The 14,549-nt window shown below is 64.0% G+C and overlaps 1 protein-coding gene across 13 annotated transcripts in view; it reads right to left on the bottom strand.

Annotated features, from left to right (window-relative positions):
- Nucleotides 1-3,604: 3,604 nt before the first annotated feature.
- Bahcc1 (BAH domain and coiled-coil containing 1) overlaps nucleotides 3,605-14,549 on the bottom strand; it is a 59,080-nt gene continuing 48,135 nt past the window's right edge. For 10 of the 13 annotated variants that reach the window (XM_078041448.1, XM_078041446.1, XM_078041450.1 and 7 more), the window contains 14 exons: nucleotides 12,393-12,510; nucleotides 11,734-12,008; nucleotides 10,892-11,070; nucleotides 10,506-10,807; nucleotides 10,278-10,385; nucleotides 10,067-10,208; nucleotides 9,887-10,001; nucleotides 9,730-9,805; nucleotides 9,499-9,607; nucleotides 8,817-8,936; nucleotides 8,525-8,701; nucleotides 7,185-8,359; nucleotides 6,278-6,514; nucleotides 3,605-5,835 (listed from right to left, as the gene is read on the bottom strand). In XM_078041448.1, coding sequence (XP_077897574.1) covers nucleotides 5,629-5,835; nucleotides 6,278-6,514; nucleotides 7,185-8,359; nucleotides 8,525-8,701; nucleotides 8,817-8,936; nucleotides 9,499-9,607; nucleotides 9,730-9,805; nucleotides 9,887-10,001; nucleotides 10,067-10,208; nucleotides 10,278-10,385; nucleotides 10,506-10,807; nucleotides 10,892-11,070; nucleotides 11,734-12,008; nucleotides 12,393-12,510 — 3,340 coding nt within the window. In that variant the 3' untranslated portion in view covers nucleotides 3,605-5,628. Of the gene's footprint in view, nucleotides 5,900-6,277; nucleotides 6,515-7,184; nucleotides 8,360-8,524; nucleotides 8,702-8,816; nucleotides 8,937-9,498; nucleotides 9,608-9,729; nucleotides 9,806-9,886; nucleotides 10,002-10,066; nucleotides 10,209-10,277; nucleotides 10,386-10,505; nucleotides 10,808-10,891; nucleotides 11,071-11,733; nucleotides 12,009-12,392; nucleotides 12,511-14,549 lie in introns of all 13 variants that reach the window. The other 3 variants (XM_078041442.1, XM_078041441.1, XM_078041447.1) reach the window with 3 other exon arrangements.

The following is a 14,549-nucleotide window of genomic DNA, read 5'->3' on the forward strand; positions in this document are numbered from 1 at the left end:
GTTATGTTTAAACTTCAGATAAAGAACGAATCATTTTTTAGGGTGAGTATGTTCTAAATATTCCATGGAACACACGTGCCACAAATTTGTGTGAAATTAAACGGAATCTGGTAGTCCCGTAACCTATTCAGCCACGCCACCTGGGAGTTCCGCCTCGGTCACTGCCCGAGCCCAGCGCCAAGCGGAGACTAGAGCCATCACCGCGGGAAACAGCTACTAAACACCCAGGTTTGCAACTGTGCTCACCAGGCTCCCTCCAAAAAGCGGGGTTAGCCCGTGGGATCCTAGGGACAGACTCTCATTGGCTCATCCTGGGTCATGTGATCACCCAAAGCCAATCACTGTGGTGCAGGGGCGGAGATACCGGGATGAGCCTGATGGCTCATGCGACCGGAGCAGCCTGGTGGTTCACGAGAAGCCGGAGCCATGCGGGTGCAGAGTGGTCCCCCAGCTGGTCGGTCCAGCATAGAGAAGCCTTTCCCCGCAGCATGAGGGACTCAGGAGCAGTGGCCTTGGGTGCCTTTTGAGGGCTTTGACACTTTGTAGCCCTGCTCGGCTGGAGGAGCAGCGGTTTTCCTGCTGGTCCTCCAGATTTGCCACTCGCCCTCCAGTGGCCCAGGCTGCCTGGGCACTGTGCGGCTGGCCTGCTCTTGTCTGTGGGCATGTGCCCCCTTCTCACCCTCCTCCCACCCTCTACGTGGCCTTTCCCTCTTGGCTTGCCCAGACCATCCCTGCAGGCTCCAGAAAAAGGGAGCCATTGTGGGGCCGTGGAGGGAGCACTGAGGCCTGGCACCTGCGGTGCAGCCGTGCAGCGGTGTCACCGCCCTGCTGGCCAGAGCTTGTCTCTGTTGTTTTGTTTGCAGCGCTGGGATTGAACTTAGGGCCTCTCAGGGTAGGCCAGCACCCCCGGGAGCTGCATCCCAAGCCTGTTTCTTATAAACCAGAACAGATTCCTGATAAGGGGCATGATCATAAACCTGTTAGAGGCTCACGCGTAGCGAGGGTGGTTTTGACTTCCCCTCTCAGCGAAGTACTGTGAGGGGGCCTTCAGACCATCCCACGGCTCTGGGGAGGGTGGCTCGAACCGTGGGGCAGGGTGGGTCTGGGAGGCCTCTGCATCAGCCTGGGGAGGACAGAGGGATGGATGGCTGAGAAACAAGCAGTGTCCATGTGGTGAGGGATCGCATGGCTGGGGTTGAGAACATGTGCCCTGCTCTGAGGGGACAGGGGTGTGGCGGGTCTGTTGGGCTGGCTGGCCAAGACCAGGGTGTTTGCAGCAGGCTGGAGCTGGTCTCCAGCTTCTTCACGTGAGCATGGCAGGTTGCACTGCTGACACCCAGGGGTCTCTCAACAGGGCTGGTTGCATGCACGCCCCATGTACCCCAGGAGCAGGCACTCAGTGAAGCCCTCCGTCCCCGAGCCACGGCCTGGGGAATCCACAGTTCCCTGGTCCCTGCGGAGCTGTGCAGCAAGCCAGGACCCTGACCTAACAGCAGGGTGGGGGCTGGCTCTCCCAACGAGGCCCAGGCCTTGCTGTATCCCCGCGGCCTGGAGGCCGAGGAGAGTGGAGGAGGAGGCACCAGGGGGGCCGTCTCTCCCTGCCCTGGCCTCAAGTGGAGTGGGTGGGTCCTGCCCATATTGGTTCGGAAGTCCCTTAGGCTGCCTGGTCTTAGGGTCGGTGAGCAATGGAGAGTCGAGGTCTCCAGTTCACAAGTGAGGACACTGAGGCCAGGGTCATCAGGGAAGCGTTAGGTGGTACCGGGGCCTAGTCTGGAAGCCAGATAGATGCCAAGTCAGCTGCGTGCCCTGCCCACCTCTTCCCTGGAGTCCAGGCAGGCGAAGGATGGCATTATTGGGGCCTCTTGGTTTCCCTGGTGCAGTCAAGAGGGGGTGTTACTGAGTAGGGGACTTGACCTTGAATGACCCACAGCCTGACCGTCTACCTGGAGCTTGTCCACTCAGGCTGGCCTCTTGTCACTGTCCCAGGCAGGTTGGAGCAGGTGGCCTTTGGTGGGGTACACAGGGTGCAGGTGCCGGGGAAGGGCACAGAAAGCCCGAGGCCAGGTCTCTGACCCTCATGGAACGGAGGGGGCTTGGCAGGTTGGGACAGGGAGCCTGAGAGGGGTTCTCCTGGAGCACCACTGCTCTGACCTTTGCAGCCCGCACCCGGAGGCCCGGGAGTGGCCTTCTCTGGCTGGCTGGGTGCTGGAGCCAGCTCCCCCACATCTGGCCTGGTCTGAGCCTCGCTGCCTCGCCAGCCCTGCAACCTGGCCTGGACCAGCAATTAAAGCCCCCTCGTCCCCGATTGGTCTGTGGTATTAAAAACGAATTGCGATCGGCGGGGCTGTCATTTCTACCTGATGAAACATCAGTCTATTGATCCCACTCACCCAGGGCCATCATTTATCTTGTTTCAGCATTTCGCATAATGCCTCGTTTGTCTTGATCAAAGTGTACTCTTACATGTTTAACCCTCAGGAATCCGCAGCCCTGTCCTTCCCCTGACGCCCTGCCCTTGGCCCCGGGCCCCATTCTGGGGCAGGAGGTTCTGGAAGGCCAGGACCACCTGCCTGAGATGAGGAGGGAGGAGGAAAGGGCAGGGATGGAGCAGAGGGTGGGAGGGGAGGGCACAGATGTTGGGGACGAGGGGGCGGAGGCCAGGGTGGGGATGGCCATGGGGCTGGGCTGTGTGTCCTCTTCCTGGGTTCACCAGACTCCTGCGGACCTCCTCAGAGAAGGTGAACCCTCGAGATGGGTCCTGCTTGGTTGGGCTGCCCAGTGGTCACCTGCCCGAGGCTCATCCCCCCTGCTCACATTCCCAGGCCCCTTGGTGGCCTTCAGCCAGGCCTCCTCCTCCCCCCAGTTTCCAGCCCTCAGCCCACCAGGCCTCTGGCCCAGCCTGTGCCCCATCTGCCTACTTAGGGTCCTTCTCTGGGTCCCAGCAGGGCAGGAGTGGAGGAAGGGCGGCCTCAGCCAGGGCGGGCCTGTGTGCACACGGCACAGCTCCACTGCCCAGCCACCTGGCCCCCCAGGGACCCCCACCCAGCGGCCTGGCCCTGGAGAGTGCTAGGCTTCCTTGGGTCTGTAGCCCCCTGGGTGGGGTTGTCCACAGCTGGGGTGTGTGCTGTACCCCATTCCCAGTGCACCCCGATCTCGGGCCTGCCTCTGGGGCTGCACAGTCCCGGGGAACAGTCAGGACTGCCGCCTTGGGATGCTGAGTGCGTGCTCCTTGCCCCCCGAGGCGGTGCCCCGTCCCGTCTGCAGTACTCATTCCCGTTGTCCAGGGCGCTGAGTGGGCTTTGGGGAACCTCCCTCACCCATCTTGTTCCCCTCCCAGGGGTGCCCACTCTGGCCATGTCGGCGGGTTCAAGTCCATGCTGGTCACACGCGCCCTTCCTGGCTGGGCTCAGCGCCCTGCGGGCTCCACTCAGGCTAACACAGAGGCAGGCGGGGACACCCTGCCCAGGTTCCCCATCGCAGGCCTGGATGTGTCCGCTGAGCCTCCAGGAGTGCCAGGGTCTCTGGGAAATCACTGTGACACACACACACACACACACACACACACACACACACACATACACAGTCATGATCCGGACCACAGAAAACCTGTACAATAGTTCATATATTTATTCTTAAGCAAGTTATCAATAAAAAATTTAATACTAAAATGCCTTTACATAGTTTGCTGTTCATAAAACTTTTTGTTTGTTTTATTTTTAGTGTTTACATTGAAAAAAAAAATCCAACCATCCTCTTAGTTACACATTTACAAGGATCGTGCTTTAGCCACGTTTAGCCACGGTGGGGAGGGGTCGCGCCAGTCGCACACACACGGAGAGAAAGGAAAGAGAGAAAGAGGTGGACACAGGAGAGCCCCGCGGGCGGGCGGGAGGGGAGCTTCACAGGCAGGAGGGAGGCCCTCCCGAGCTGCCACTTCTCGCCCTGGGGCTGAGCAGCCTGGACCCTAGAGCCAGCCGCCGGTGCCTTCCTTCTCTGGACACTCGGACTGCCTGGCCTCCCGCGGGACCTTGTGAGCACTTCCCCAACCACCACTAGGAGTGAGAGACTGCACCCGCGTGGAGACGCTGGGGGAGGGGAGCGGGAAGCTGGGTGCCGGGGGCCCTGTACAACAGCCCCGCAGAGCCACCAAGAGCATGGGGTGGGGGTGGGGTGGGGGGGACAGGCAGCAGCTGGGGAAACAAGGCTGGGGCTGGGCTCCTGGCCGGCCGGAGCCAAGGAAGGGGCGGAGAGGGCCTGACTGGGATGTGGGTGTCCACCCACACCCTTCCTTCTGGGAGCCTTCCTGCAGCTCCCAATGGGGTGAGGAATTGGTGACCAGACCTGGGGAGCATGTGTCCCCCAACACAGTTCTGAGACAAGGGCCTCTGGCAGGGCCTGGGGGGGCAGGGTGTGGGCACAGGAGATGCTTGTTCCGTGCCCCAGGCATGATCCTGCCAGGCCAGGAAGTCTGTCCTGCCAAGTGGCCACAGAAAGACCCAGAAACCCTACGGGGTGGAGCAGGCAGGGGGCTGCGGGTCAGAAGAGAGGAGAAGGGGAGGGTCCTTCCCCCCACCCCAGGGCCTCCACAGGGCTCTCCACCATCTGTGCCTGAGCAGGCCAGTGAGGTTGGCCATGGTTGTGGGCCACGGGGAGGCACCTGGAGGGGAAGGGTGTCTTTCACACCCCCCGCCTGGTGGTGAGAAGGGGGTCGGGGCTGACCAAGCCCTGCTCCCTGTGACAAACTGGCCATGTGAACGGAAATCAGAAACGACCGGGAATATTTAGGTCATAAAATAAAGACAGCGCCTTTTCTTTTCATATCTTAAAACACTTGTTCGCTTTTGTTTTGTTTTAAGCAGAGGTAAGGTACGCCTGGCCACTGCCCTCCTGGGTGGGGGGCTACGGAGCCTGCTTTCGTCTCCTGGCCCGGAATCCTTTCTTTCCAGGGGGACCCTCATTGCCACCCCCAACCCCGATTCTTCCTTTACCTAACAGATGTCTCGAAAGGAAATGAACTCCAGTGTGACTTCTGTCTACAGTCGGCCCTGAAGAGATCACAGGGTGCAACAGGTCCCGCCCGACCTGTCCCGGGGTCCCTGTCCCGGGATCTCTGCCCCCAGTCCCAGCTACCTCTGTTGACACCAGCGCCCCCTCGGGGACTCAGCTAGGCTGAGGAGAACAGCGCATTTCCATAGAAAACTCCAGAACAAAATCCCTGCACACGCTCGCGCGGACACACACAGACACAGACACACGCACACACAGACACACCCTCGTCACGCCAGTGGGGGGAAAATCCTTTTCCACTTTTTTCCATAAAACTTCCCCGCAGAAATACAATATTTACATAGAGAAATAAATAGACGACACACCTGATTTCTGCTTTCCCTGGTGGGACAGTCGGAGGTATAGGAAATATGGCTTGGATACGAATCTCGAGAACTGCCGATGCGGGAAAGCAGAGTGGCCAGGGGCCTGGGGCCAGCCTGACCCTCCACAGCAGATGGACGGGACTGGGGTCCACGCCTAAGAGCGCTCTTTCCAGGGAGAATCACGGAAAAGCCTTGGGTGGGTTTGCATATTGGCTCAGCCCGACCTCGGGGCTCCTCGCTTGGCCCAGCGGGCAGCTCAGCACAGGATGGGCACGCCCTCCGCCGTCACCAGGCGCCCGGTGGTGGGGTCGTAGGTGCCCGCCAGGTAGTAGAGGTCCTGCCGGTCCTGGCACTTGCGGCTCCGGGCCATCTGCTCGTACTGCTCCCGGGCCACCACCTGGCACTTGTGGGAGATGGTCTGCACGTCGTTCTCGTCCTCGTGGCTGGACTGGTACAGCGCGTTCTGCCGGGCGGGGCGCATGGCGTCGGGGCCGGCCTCAGCCCGCGCCCCACCACCCGGAGGGACCCTGTGCTCGGGAAGGGTCACAGAAGAGCTTTCACAGAGGCCGGGAGCCTGCGCTGGGGACCCCATGCTGTGAGACCCCCAAGGGGGCTCCTCCACAGGCCTGGAAGCTCCACTCTTCTCCAGGTGTGGGTCAGGGGCACGGGAGGGGGGACGGAGGGCGGGGGCTGCCGGGAGTCCTGAGAGTGAGCTGCTGGGTGCCAGGTGCTGAGGGGTCCCAGAGCCCTCGGGAGGCAGGACCCGGGTGCACCAGGGGACAAGGCAGGTGCCCCCCAAGGCTCCCAGGGCTCCCAGCAGGCAGGCACCCCAGAGGCCGCTCCGCTGGCCCTAGCTGCTGAGACACTGCCCCCACCGTGCCTGCTTCACCCCCACAGACCCTCACCTTCCCATCACTCTGCCGCTTCCCCAGCTTGGTCTCCTCGGGGTGGTAGAACCACTTGACCTTCACCACCATGTTGCTGCCCCAAGATTCCCACATGCTCTCGATGCGGCCAATGTAGGGCAGGTTGGGCCTCCCGGCCGACAGGAAGACGGCACAGTCCCCAATGCGCAGCACCTCCTTGCCCCGGACGATGGCCTTGTAGAACAGCTTCCGGGCCTTTCCCTTCATGCCACGTCTCTGCAGGGGGACAGCCAGAGGCAGCAGGTGAGGAGTGCCCAGGAGAGGAGAACAGGTCTAGTGAGAGCAGGAGGAACAGTGTGGCCTCTGGGTGTGGCCCCAGGGCTCCTGGGAGGGCAGAAATGCCCACACTGTGCTGCCAGGCACAGACCCTGGTCCTGGGAGTGGACCACGCCCGGGTTTGCCCTGCACACTGGGTCGGGACAGGAAGACTGCAGTGATCCCGATGGCAGAACGGGGGCAGAGTGGAGCACCTGTGTTCAGCACAGCACTATCCACAGCACAGCACTGTCCACAAGTGCAAAGGGCCCCATGGACAGCCCCAGGCACCCACGAGCAAGTTCAGGTACCAGGAACGTCCACGTGGTGCCACCTCCTGCAGCCCCCCAAAGCTGGACCCCAGTCCCCACCAACTACTCAGAAAAAGCCCCCAGAACTACCCAGGGACATGGCCCAGGGGAAGCAGGGCACAGGCACCTGCTGGGCCGAGGCGCAGAGTCATTGGTAGGACAGCATAGGCAAGGACAAAGGCAGCTGCCCCGTCCAAAGGAGGCCCAGCTACCCCAGAGCCGCACTCGGGTGTGGACAGGAAAAGGAACAGGAACCCAGTTTCTTTGGGGACAGGAGCTCCTCTGCTGGCCCTGGGCCCTGGGGAGAGGAGCCCGCCTACCTGTGTGGGGTTCCCCGACCACTTCCAGAGCTGCCGGGCAGGCAGGAAGGCTGAGATCTTTGGCCGGTTCTCCACGGAGGGCAGCCGCTGCCCCCGGGAAAGCTCTTTGGCTTTGGAGAAGCTCAAGGCCTCCTTGCGCTTAAGCTTGGATTTGCCACCACTGGGGCCGGTGCCCGCACCTGCACTGGCCACCGTGGCCCTGGACAGGAAACAGCGCTGTGCGTGGGCATGGGGGCTGCCCCCCTTGGAGCGCAGGGCCTCGGGCTGGGCCAGGAGGGCGGGCACGGGGTGGGTGAGACAGGTCTGCAGCAGCAGGGCCGGGTCCTCCCCGTCAGAGCTGTAGGAGGAATCCTCGTTGTCTGAGGAGCAGAGGCTGGAGGTGGACATGGAGCCTGAGGAGGAGGATGTGGACGAGCCGGACGAGGAGGAGGACATGGACAGGCGGGTGAGGAAGCGGGAGGGCATGCCGGCGGCCAGCCCCGGCCCGTCCTCGTCCTCGTCCGAGTAGGAGCTGGGGCAGTCGCTGTCGCAGGGCAGTGGGTACTCGGCTTGCCCTGCGTACTTGCGCAGAGCCAGCCCCATGGGCAGCGGGTGGGCGGGTGCCCTCCCCTTCTTGTCCTTGCCCATGAGGGCCGGGTGTGCATAGCTGGGGCTGGGCAGAGGGCGCCCCAGCTTGGGGCCGAAGTCCTTGTCACCCACGAGCAGCGCCTTGCAGTTCTTGTTCTTGGGGGAGGTCACACCTTCGTGGTCCAGCTTGACCAGGAACTCGCTGCCTGCCCGCCGCCGCCCGCCCTTCTCGGCCTCCGCCCGCTCAGACTTCTTGGCCCGTAGCAACTTGTGGGCTCCCCCGGGCAGGCCTGACCCAGACCCGCTGACAAAGGGTGCGTAGGAGCTGGCCAGGCTGCTGAAGGAGTCGGCGCGGAAGCCGTTGCCGAACACAGGGGCGGCCGCGGTGTGTGTGGGGAACAGGGCCTCGCGGGCCCGCAGCTTCTTGGCGCTGTGGAGCTGGAAGAGGTTCTGCAGCACCCCTGGCCCTTTGCTGCCCGCCGCCGCCGCCTTGCGCTTGGTCTGCGCCACCGCTGACCAGCTCAGCAGGGGGCTGCCCCTGTGGCCTAGGAAGTGGTCCGAGGCCCCCGTGGGGGACTTGGCACCTGAGGTTAGGAGGTCTGCTTTGCCTGGGGGGGAAGCCAGGTAGGGTCAGCGGCACCAGCTGGGTCCCCGGGTGGCCTCCACCTGCCCCTCCCCAGCCCGACCAGGCTGCCCCGGGGGTGCTCCCCCTCCCGGGCTGCCCACCCCCACGAGGGCCTCCCTGCCCTGGGCTCTTGCAGTCCTGCAAATACCAGCTTTGTCTTTGACGATGGATTTCTTCCCAGGGGTCTTTGTGGCTTCGGGGCCATCCTGTGCTTTAGGGGAGAGGCTGGGGGTGGGGGCCTCACTGGAGGGGGGGGCCTCGTTGGCTGCCTTCTTGGTCCTCCGGCAGCTGCTGGACACCAGCAAGGCTGGAGAGGGCTCTGTGCCTGCAGAACGGGCAGAAGGGCTCAGTGGGGCCCGAGGGGCACCCCCTCCTCCCTTCCTCCTCTCTGGGAGCTGAGGTAGAGCTGGCCGGGGAGCGGGAGCATGCAGGGTGCTCACACTGGATCTTGAAGTCCGGAGGCAGCAACCTGATGTTGGAGACAGCAATGTGGCCTGTGTCCCCATCGTCAAACTCCACGACCACGGAGTCCAGGTCTTCCTCCTCGTCGCTGGAGGCACCTGCCGAGGGGGCACCGCCTGAGCACGTGGCAGGAGGGACAGCGGGTGGGGGGGGTGCTGAGCGGGACGTTGCTACTCTCCAGTCCCCGCTGGCCCCGGAGTTGCCACTGGGGCGTGGCTGGCAGGTGTCAGGCCACTCCACCCCAGGGCATGCACCTGTGCAGGTGCACACACACCTCTAGCCAAGTCACCTGGGAGGAGGCCCCTTCCAGGAGAGTCCCGCAGGCCTCCGCCCACTCCTCTGAGGAGCCTCCAGCCATCCTGCCCTGGCACCAGAGGTCTGCCTCGGGAGAGCTGGTGTGTGCACAATGGATCTGGGGACCCAGCACTGGGCTCTGAGTCCGTCCTCCCAGCCCTCGGCCTGGCTGGAGATGGGCACCTCTCTGCCCAGGCCCTCCTGGCTTCTCATGGCCCCTGGGAGCTGCTCCTGTCGTGTGGCTCTAAGCAGAGGCCCAGGTGTGCCTCTCCGTCCTCCCCGGCATGAAGTTCTGTATGGGTGGGGTCCCCAGGTCCACAGGGTCTCAGAGGGAGCCTGGCCCAGGTGCTTCTTGGACATGCTTACCTCGGACCACGTTGCCTGGGTACAGGCAGCGAGACTTCTGGCTCCAGTAGGCACACACCCGGGTGCCAGGCGGGAGGTACCGGCTGGATTGTGGCCTGACGTCCAGAACCTGCAGCGAGTGGTGGTGGGCAGAGGAGAGTGGCCTGTGAGCAGGTGGGGCCTGGCCACAGGGGCTCTCTCCAGGCCCAGGGTAACCCCCAAGGCTGTCCCCCAGGCGGGCGCCTCGCTCACCGCCTCCTGCAGTAGTTGTTCCAGCGAGTAGATCCGCTGCCGATTGCCTCTCTCGCCCTCGATGACGATGCTGTAGCTGAGGGTATGGGAGAGCGTGAGGGGCCTGTGGGGGACTTGCAGCTGTAGCCCTCTCCCTCCCGTCCACACCGGGCCTCACATGTCGGGGGGCTGCAGGGTCCTGACGCTGCCCGCGTATAGCAGGCTGTCCTCCTTGGGGATGAGCACAGGCAGCCCGTCTTGCAGGTCCTCCTTGTGGATGGTGCAGGATCGAGCTGTGGGGGAGAGCGTCAGCACCAGCCCACCCCCCCCCAGCCTGGTGCCCGTCCCGCCTACTCACCCAGGGCAGTGCTCTGCTCCACACTCAGGGGGCTGCTGGCCTCCTCCTCCTCCTCCTCCGAGAAGCTGCTGTCTCGGGCGAACTTGAAGTCGTGTTCCGCAGCGAAGGTGTCCAGCAGCCGGCTCACCGCTCGGCCCTGAGCCTGGGGGCCAGAGGAGTCAGGCAGGGCAGGAGAGGCCGGGCCCGGCTCCCAGGCTGGGCGGGCTGCTACCTGGGTGCCGACAGCCTTGCTCTTCACCTTGCCCAGCTTCCTGCCCTTTCCTAGGATGGCCTTGGCGTTGCGGGCAGACAGGGCGATGGACAGGGCCCCGTTCTTCCTCTGTGGAGGGGGGGCGGAAGAGAGGGGCAGTGGTAAGGGCGGCAATGCCCAGCTGGCTGGCTTGGACGCCTGGGGTCAGGGAGCAGCGAGCCGCAGAAGTCCCCTCCCGGCTGGCCTCACCCGCAGCACGGGCTGCAGCAGTGTGCTCTTGCGCGTGGCTCTCTGCAGACGCTCACTGGCCAGCTTGCTGCCTTCCTCGCGGCAGGTGAAGGCCTGGGCGGGACTGAAGAGGGTGTCCCTGGTGGCAGTGGCACCTGGCTCTGCCCGCAGGCCGTTGTCGGCCTTACCCTTGGACTTCCTCTTGCCCGGTGCACCTGGGGGTCGCCGGCCTGGGGCCCGCTCCATTTTGGCGCCCACCTTGGCCTTCACTGTCCGTCGCTTGATCTTGACTTCGCCCTCGGGGCTGGACAGGCGGCAGGCCCCTGTGGGAGGGAGGGAGGCCGTCCTGGTTCTGGCTGTGGGTGCAGCCCTGCTGCCCGCTGCCCGCTGGCCTGGCCTCCTGTTACCTGGCAAGCCCTGCCGCTCCTTCTTCTTCTTGGCCTTCTGGTTGGCTTCCATCTTGACCACGGAAGAGGGCGAGGGCCCCAGCACCGCTGCCCCACACCCCGGGTGCAGCACCAGCCCGGGCTCCGTGGGGGCCCCCGCCGTCTCCAGGAGGGCCTGGCAGTCCTCACTGTCATAGCCGCTGCCTGGGGACAGCAAAGGGGGCTGAGCCTTGCCATCTGGGGGTGGGAGGGGGGCCGTGGGGACTGGAGGTGCAGCCTGTCGTGAACTCCCTCTGGGCTGCTCCGGGTGGAACCGGGGACCCAGCCCTCAAGCTGAGGGTGTTTGGTGGGGGAGGGGAAGGGGTTTTCTTTCTACAGCCCCAATTTGCATGGCTGGGCCCCTCCCTAGGCAGCCGTCCCCTCTGTCCCCTCTCTGCATCCTGGGGGCCCAGATGGCCAGCTTCCTGCCCCCCCCAACAGCAGGGCTTCCCTTTGTTCTCCGCAGCCCCTGGCCCTGGGGGAGGGGCTGGGAGGGAGGAAGTGTCTGTTTTTCCAGGCTCCTGGTCCTGGACACACGGCTGCTGGGGAGATAACCCCTGGGCGGACGCTGCAGGATGGAGGCCCGGGAGGGCAGAGGCTATTTTTAACCCCCATTTCCAGGATGTATCCAAGGGCCTCTTTCCTCCACAGGGAGAGCCGCTGAGCTCTGCCCTGGCCAGGAGGGCTCCTTCCCAGAGGTCCCAGTGAGAGGCCCTCCCAGGTCTGCCAGCTCCATGAGCCCTGACCTGGCTCTGGCAGTGCCCACGCCCCTGTCCCCCGCCTCCAGGCCTGGAGACCTGGCTGTGACCTTGCCCACCAGCAACGTGCCTGCTTCGTGTGCCGTGGCCCCCACTGGCATCTCCCTGCCGCCGTCACCGCCGGGCTGTGAGTGCCGGGCTGCCCTGGACACCTTGGCACTCTTGGCTCGGGACAGCTTCTTCCGGATGCGCCCACCTGGGGCAGCCTCCTTTCGCTGGAAGGGGCCGAGGCCACTGGGCAGACCCTTGCTCTTGACCTTCGGCTTCAGCTGGGCCACCTGGTGGGCCACAGAGGACCCCAGCTCACCCTGAGTGTTGCTCTTCCTGCACCGCACCTTCTCCTGAGGACGAGGAGGCCGTGGCTACACCCTGGCCCACTGTGGCCACAGCCTCCAGGCCTTTGGGCTTGCCTCTGCCAACGCTGGGCTGAAGGCAGCGCCCCAGTGGCACTGCCCTCCTTCCCCACTGAGTGGCCCCTCCTCAGCATCCTATTCAGGGGCCCTGGGGGTGCTGGGTGAAGGAGATTGGGCCCAGCAGAAGGGCCAGCACCAGGCAGGCACCCGGTGAACCCTGCATTCAGAGCCTCCCCAGAGGGTGCTCGGCCTGTCTGCAGGGGCCACCCCTGCTGGAGGACGGAGGGCATCAGGAGCAGTGGGCGTTCCAGTGTCCCTGTCCCCATGTCAACATGGCTCAGGTCCATCTTGGGGGACAGGCTGGGGACTCACCCCGGAGGACGGCTGCAGGCCCACATAGACGCTGTCCTCCAGCTTGCTCCGCTTCTTCCTGGGCTCCTCGCGGCCTCGAAGCTCTGCACACAGTAGGCTTAGGCTGGCCCTCACTGCCCTGGGGGCACAGGCAGTGGTGGGCAAGGTGGGCACAGGCATGGGCACAGCAGCTCTGCCCAGGAGCCTAAGCCTTGTTCCCACCGTCCCTGTGTGCCTAGGACAGCCCCCTGTGCCTTCCAGGATGGGTCTCTGTCGGGGGTCAGAGTCTGGGCCAGTACTGAGCTCTTCTGGACACTTGACTCCCCACCAATATGCTCTGCCTCCTGACCACAGGCCCTTGGCGATCGGGGCACCTCAGTGCCTGCACCTGCTCCCTGCAGGGCTGTGATAAGTGGGGTGCTTCTTCACCCCACCCCATCCTTCTACCCTGCTGGGGAGAAAGCTCTCAGTGGTGTCCAGTCTTAACCACTGGTGAGGCCCAGCCCCCAAGAGGAAGCCCAGCCCCCAGGAGCCAGGGCTGTGCAGCTACCTGGCCCCTGGTGACTGGGGCAGTGGACTCAGTCTTTCCACCTGGAAATCGGGACAGTAACACGGTTACTGCAAGGTTGGGGTGGGGAGCACACGAGTCCAGGCCTGGCCTTGGGCAAGTGTCCAAGGCCAGGCCCTACCAGAGCTGGGACAGAAGGCACTGGGACAGCTTCCTGAGGTCAGGGTCCATTTCAGAAGGGGTGGGTGGGGCAACAGCCACATAAACACACACTCTCCCTCCAAGTCCCCTGGGGCCCCCACAGGCTCAGCCCTCCCAGGGGGTCTTGCGGAGGAAGCTGAACCCCACCGTCCACCTCCCAGAGGGGCTGTGTCTTCACCTCCCCAGGGCCTGCAGCTGCGCGGCCTCCTCCAGGCGGGGAGCTGGGCTGGGCTGACCCAGGATCAGTGCCGCAGGAGACAGGCTCAATGCTCCCCACCACCCCACGTGCCTGGGGAAACTGGGGTGCTGTTTGCCTGCCCGCAGTTGGACAGGGGCTGGGGGCTCTGCAGCCCGTCAACCCTGCCCTGCCCACAGGGTGCAGAAGGGAGTGTGGCTGCTCGTGACACTGGGTCGCAGACGGGGACTGAGAGGCTGACCCAGTCTGGCCTCATGGGGCCAGACGTCCCTCGTCACCTTCCTGTCCAGCAAGGAGGCCGGGCCTCTGTTGGCTGAGAAGGCCAGGCAGGAAGCCCTGCAGTGAGATCCTCCTAGCCCCCAGCTTCCTGCCCACCCTGCTTGACCCTCCCACTTCCGGCAGGGCAGAGGGCCCATCCCCTGGGCCCAACTGCTGGCTGCAGCCTCGAGTCTTGTAGCGTGTGGAGGGAGAGTGGGGACAGAAGCCGGAGGTGGGGGAGAGGCAGAGACCTGCTCTCTGGGCTGGGTTTCCTTCCCGGCCCTGAGGCTGCGGCTTCTTGGGTCAGCAATGCTGTCCTGAGGTCAAAGTTTCAGGCTGGGGTTGCAGTGAAGCAGGGCGGGGAGAAGCTGCCAGGCCTGCCATGCCTCTGTACGGGCTCCACGACAGAGACCCTGGCCAGGGCCTGGCCTCCAGTGGCCCTTCCTGCCCAGCAGCCCCAGGGTGCCTGCTGGTTCTCAAAGGGAGACCCCCACTGGGAGACACCTGGGCAGGGAGGGACCACCGGGCAATGCCCAGCCATATGGTGGACCCCCTCCTGCAGCCCACGCACACTCCCCGCCCCGTAACCTTCTCTGCATTTGCTAATGTTTTGTGACATAAAGCCCTGAGATTAATTTTTTGCCTCTGTCTTAATTGAAGGAACCATTTAGTGCCGATTTAACTATTATTACCAAATCATCGGGATTGATGCGGTGCACAAGCGCGCGCGCCAATCGCGTTCTGAGGAGCTCGGAGGATTTATGTAAATGGGCCTGCCGGGAGAGGCAATTTGTAGCCGAGAAGGACAATTATGCCCGGCCCGGGAGTGCGGCGTCGACAGCGCCGGGCGGGTAATGGATAATAACCTCCGTGGCGGCGTGAGCAGCAGCGCAGCGTGACCACGACTTTATACAGTGCAGATAAAGAGCCGTTTACGCCACGCCGCCTCACACACGGGGCCAGGTCCTGGGGCCGGTGTGGCCGAACATGGGGGCCGGGGCTTCCCGAGGGTGGC

The sequence above is a fragment of the Ictidomys tridecemlineatus genome, chromosome 3 (genome assembly GCF_052094955.1).
Source record: "Ictidomys tridecemlineatus isolate mIctTri1 chromosome 3, mIctTri1.hap1, whole genome shotgun sequence".
Classification (NCBI taxonomy): Eukaryota; Metazoa; Chordata; class Mammalia; order Rodentia; family Sciuridae; genus Ictidomys; species Ictidomys tridecemlineatus.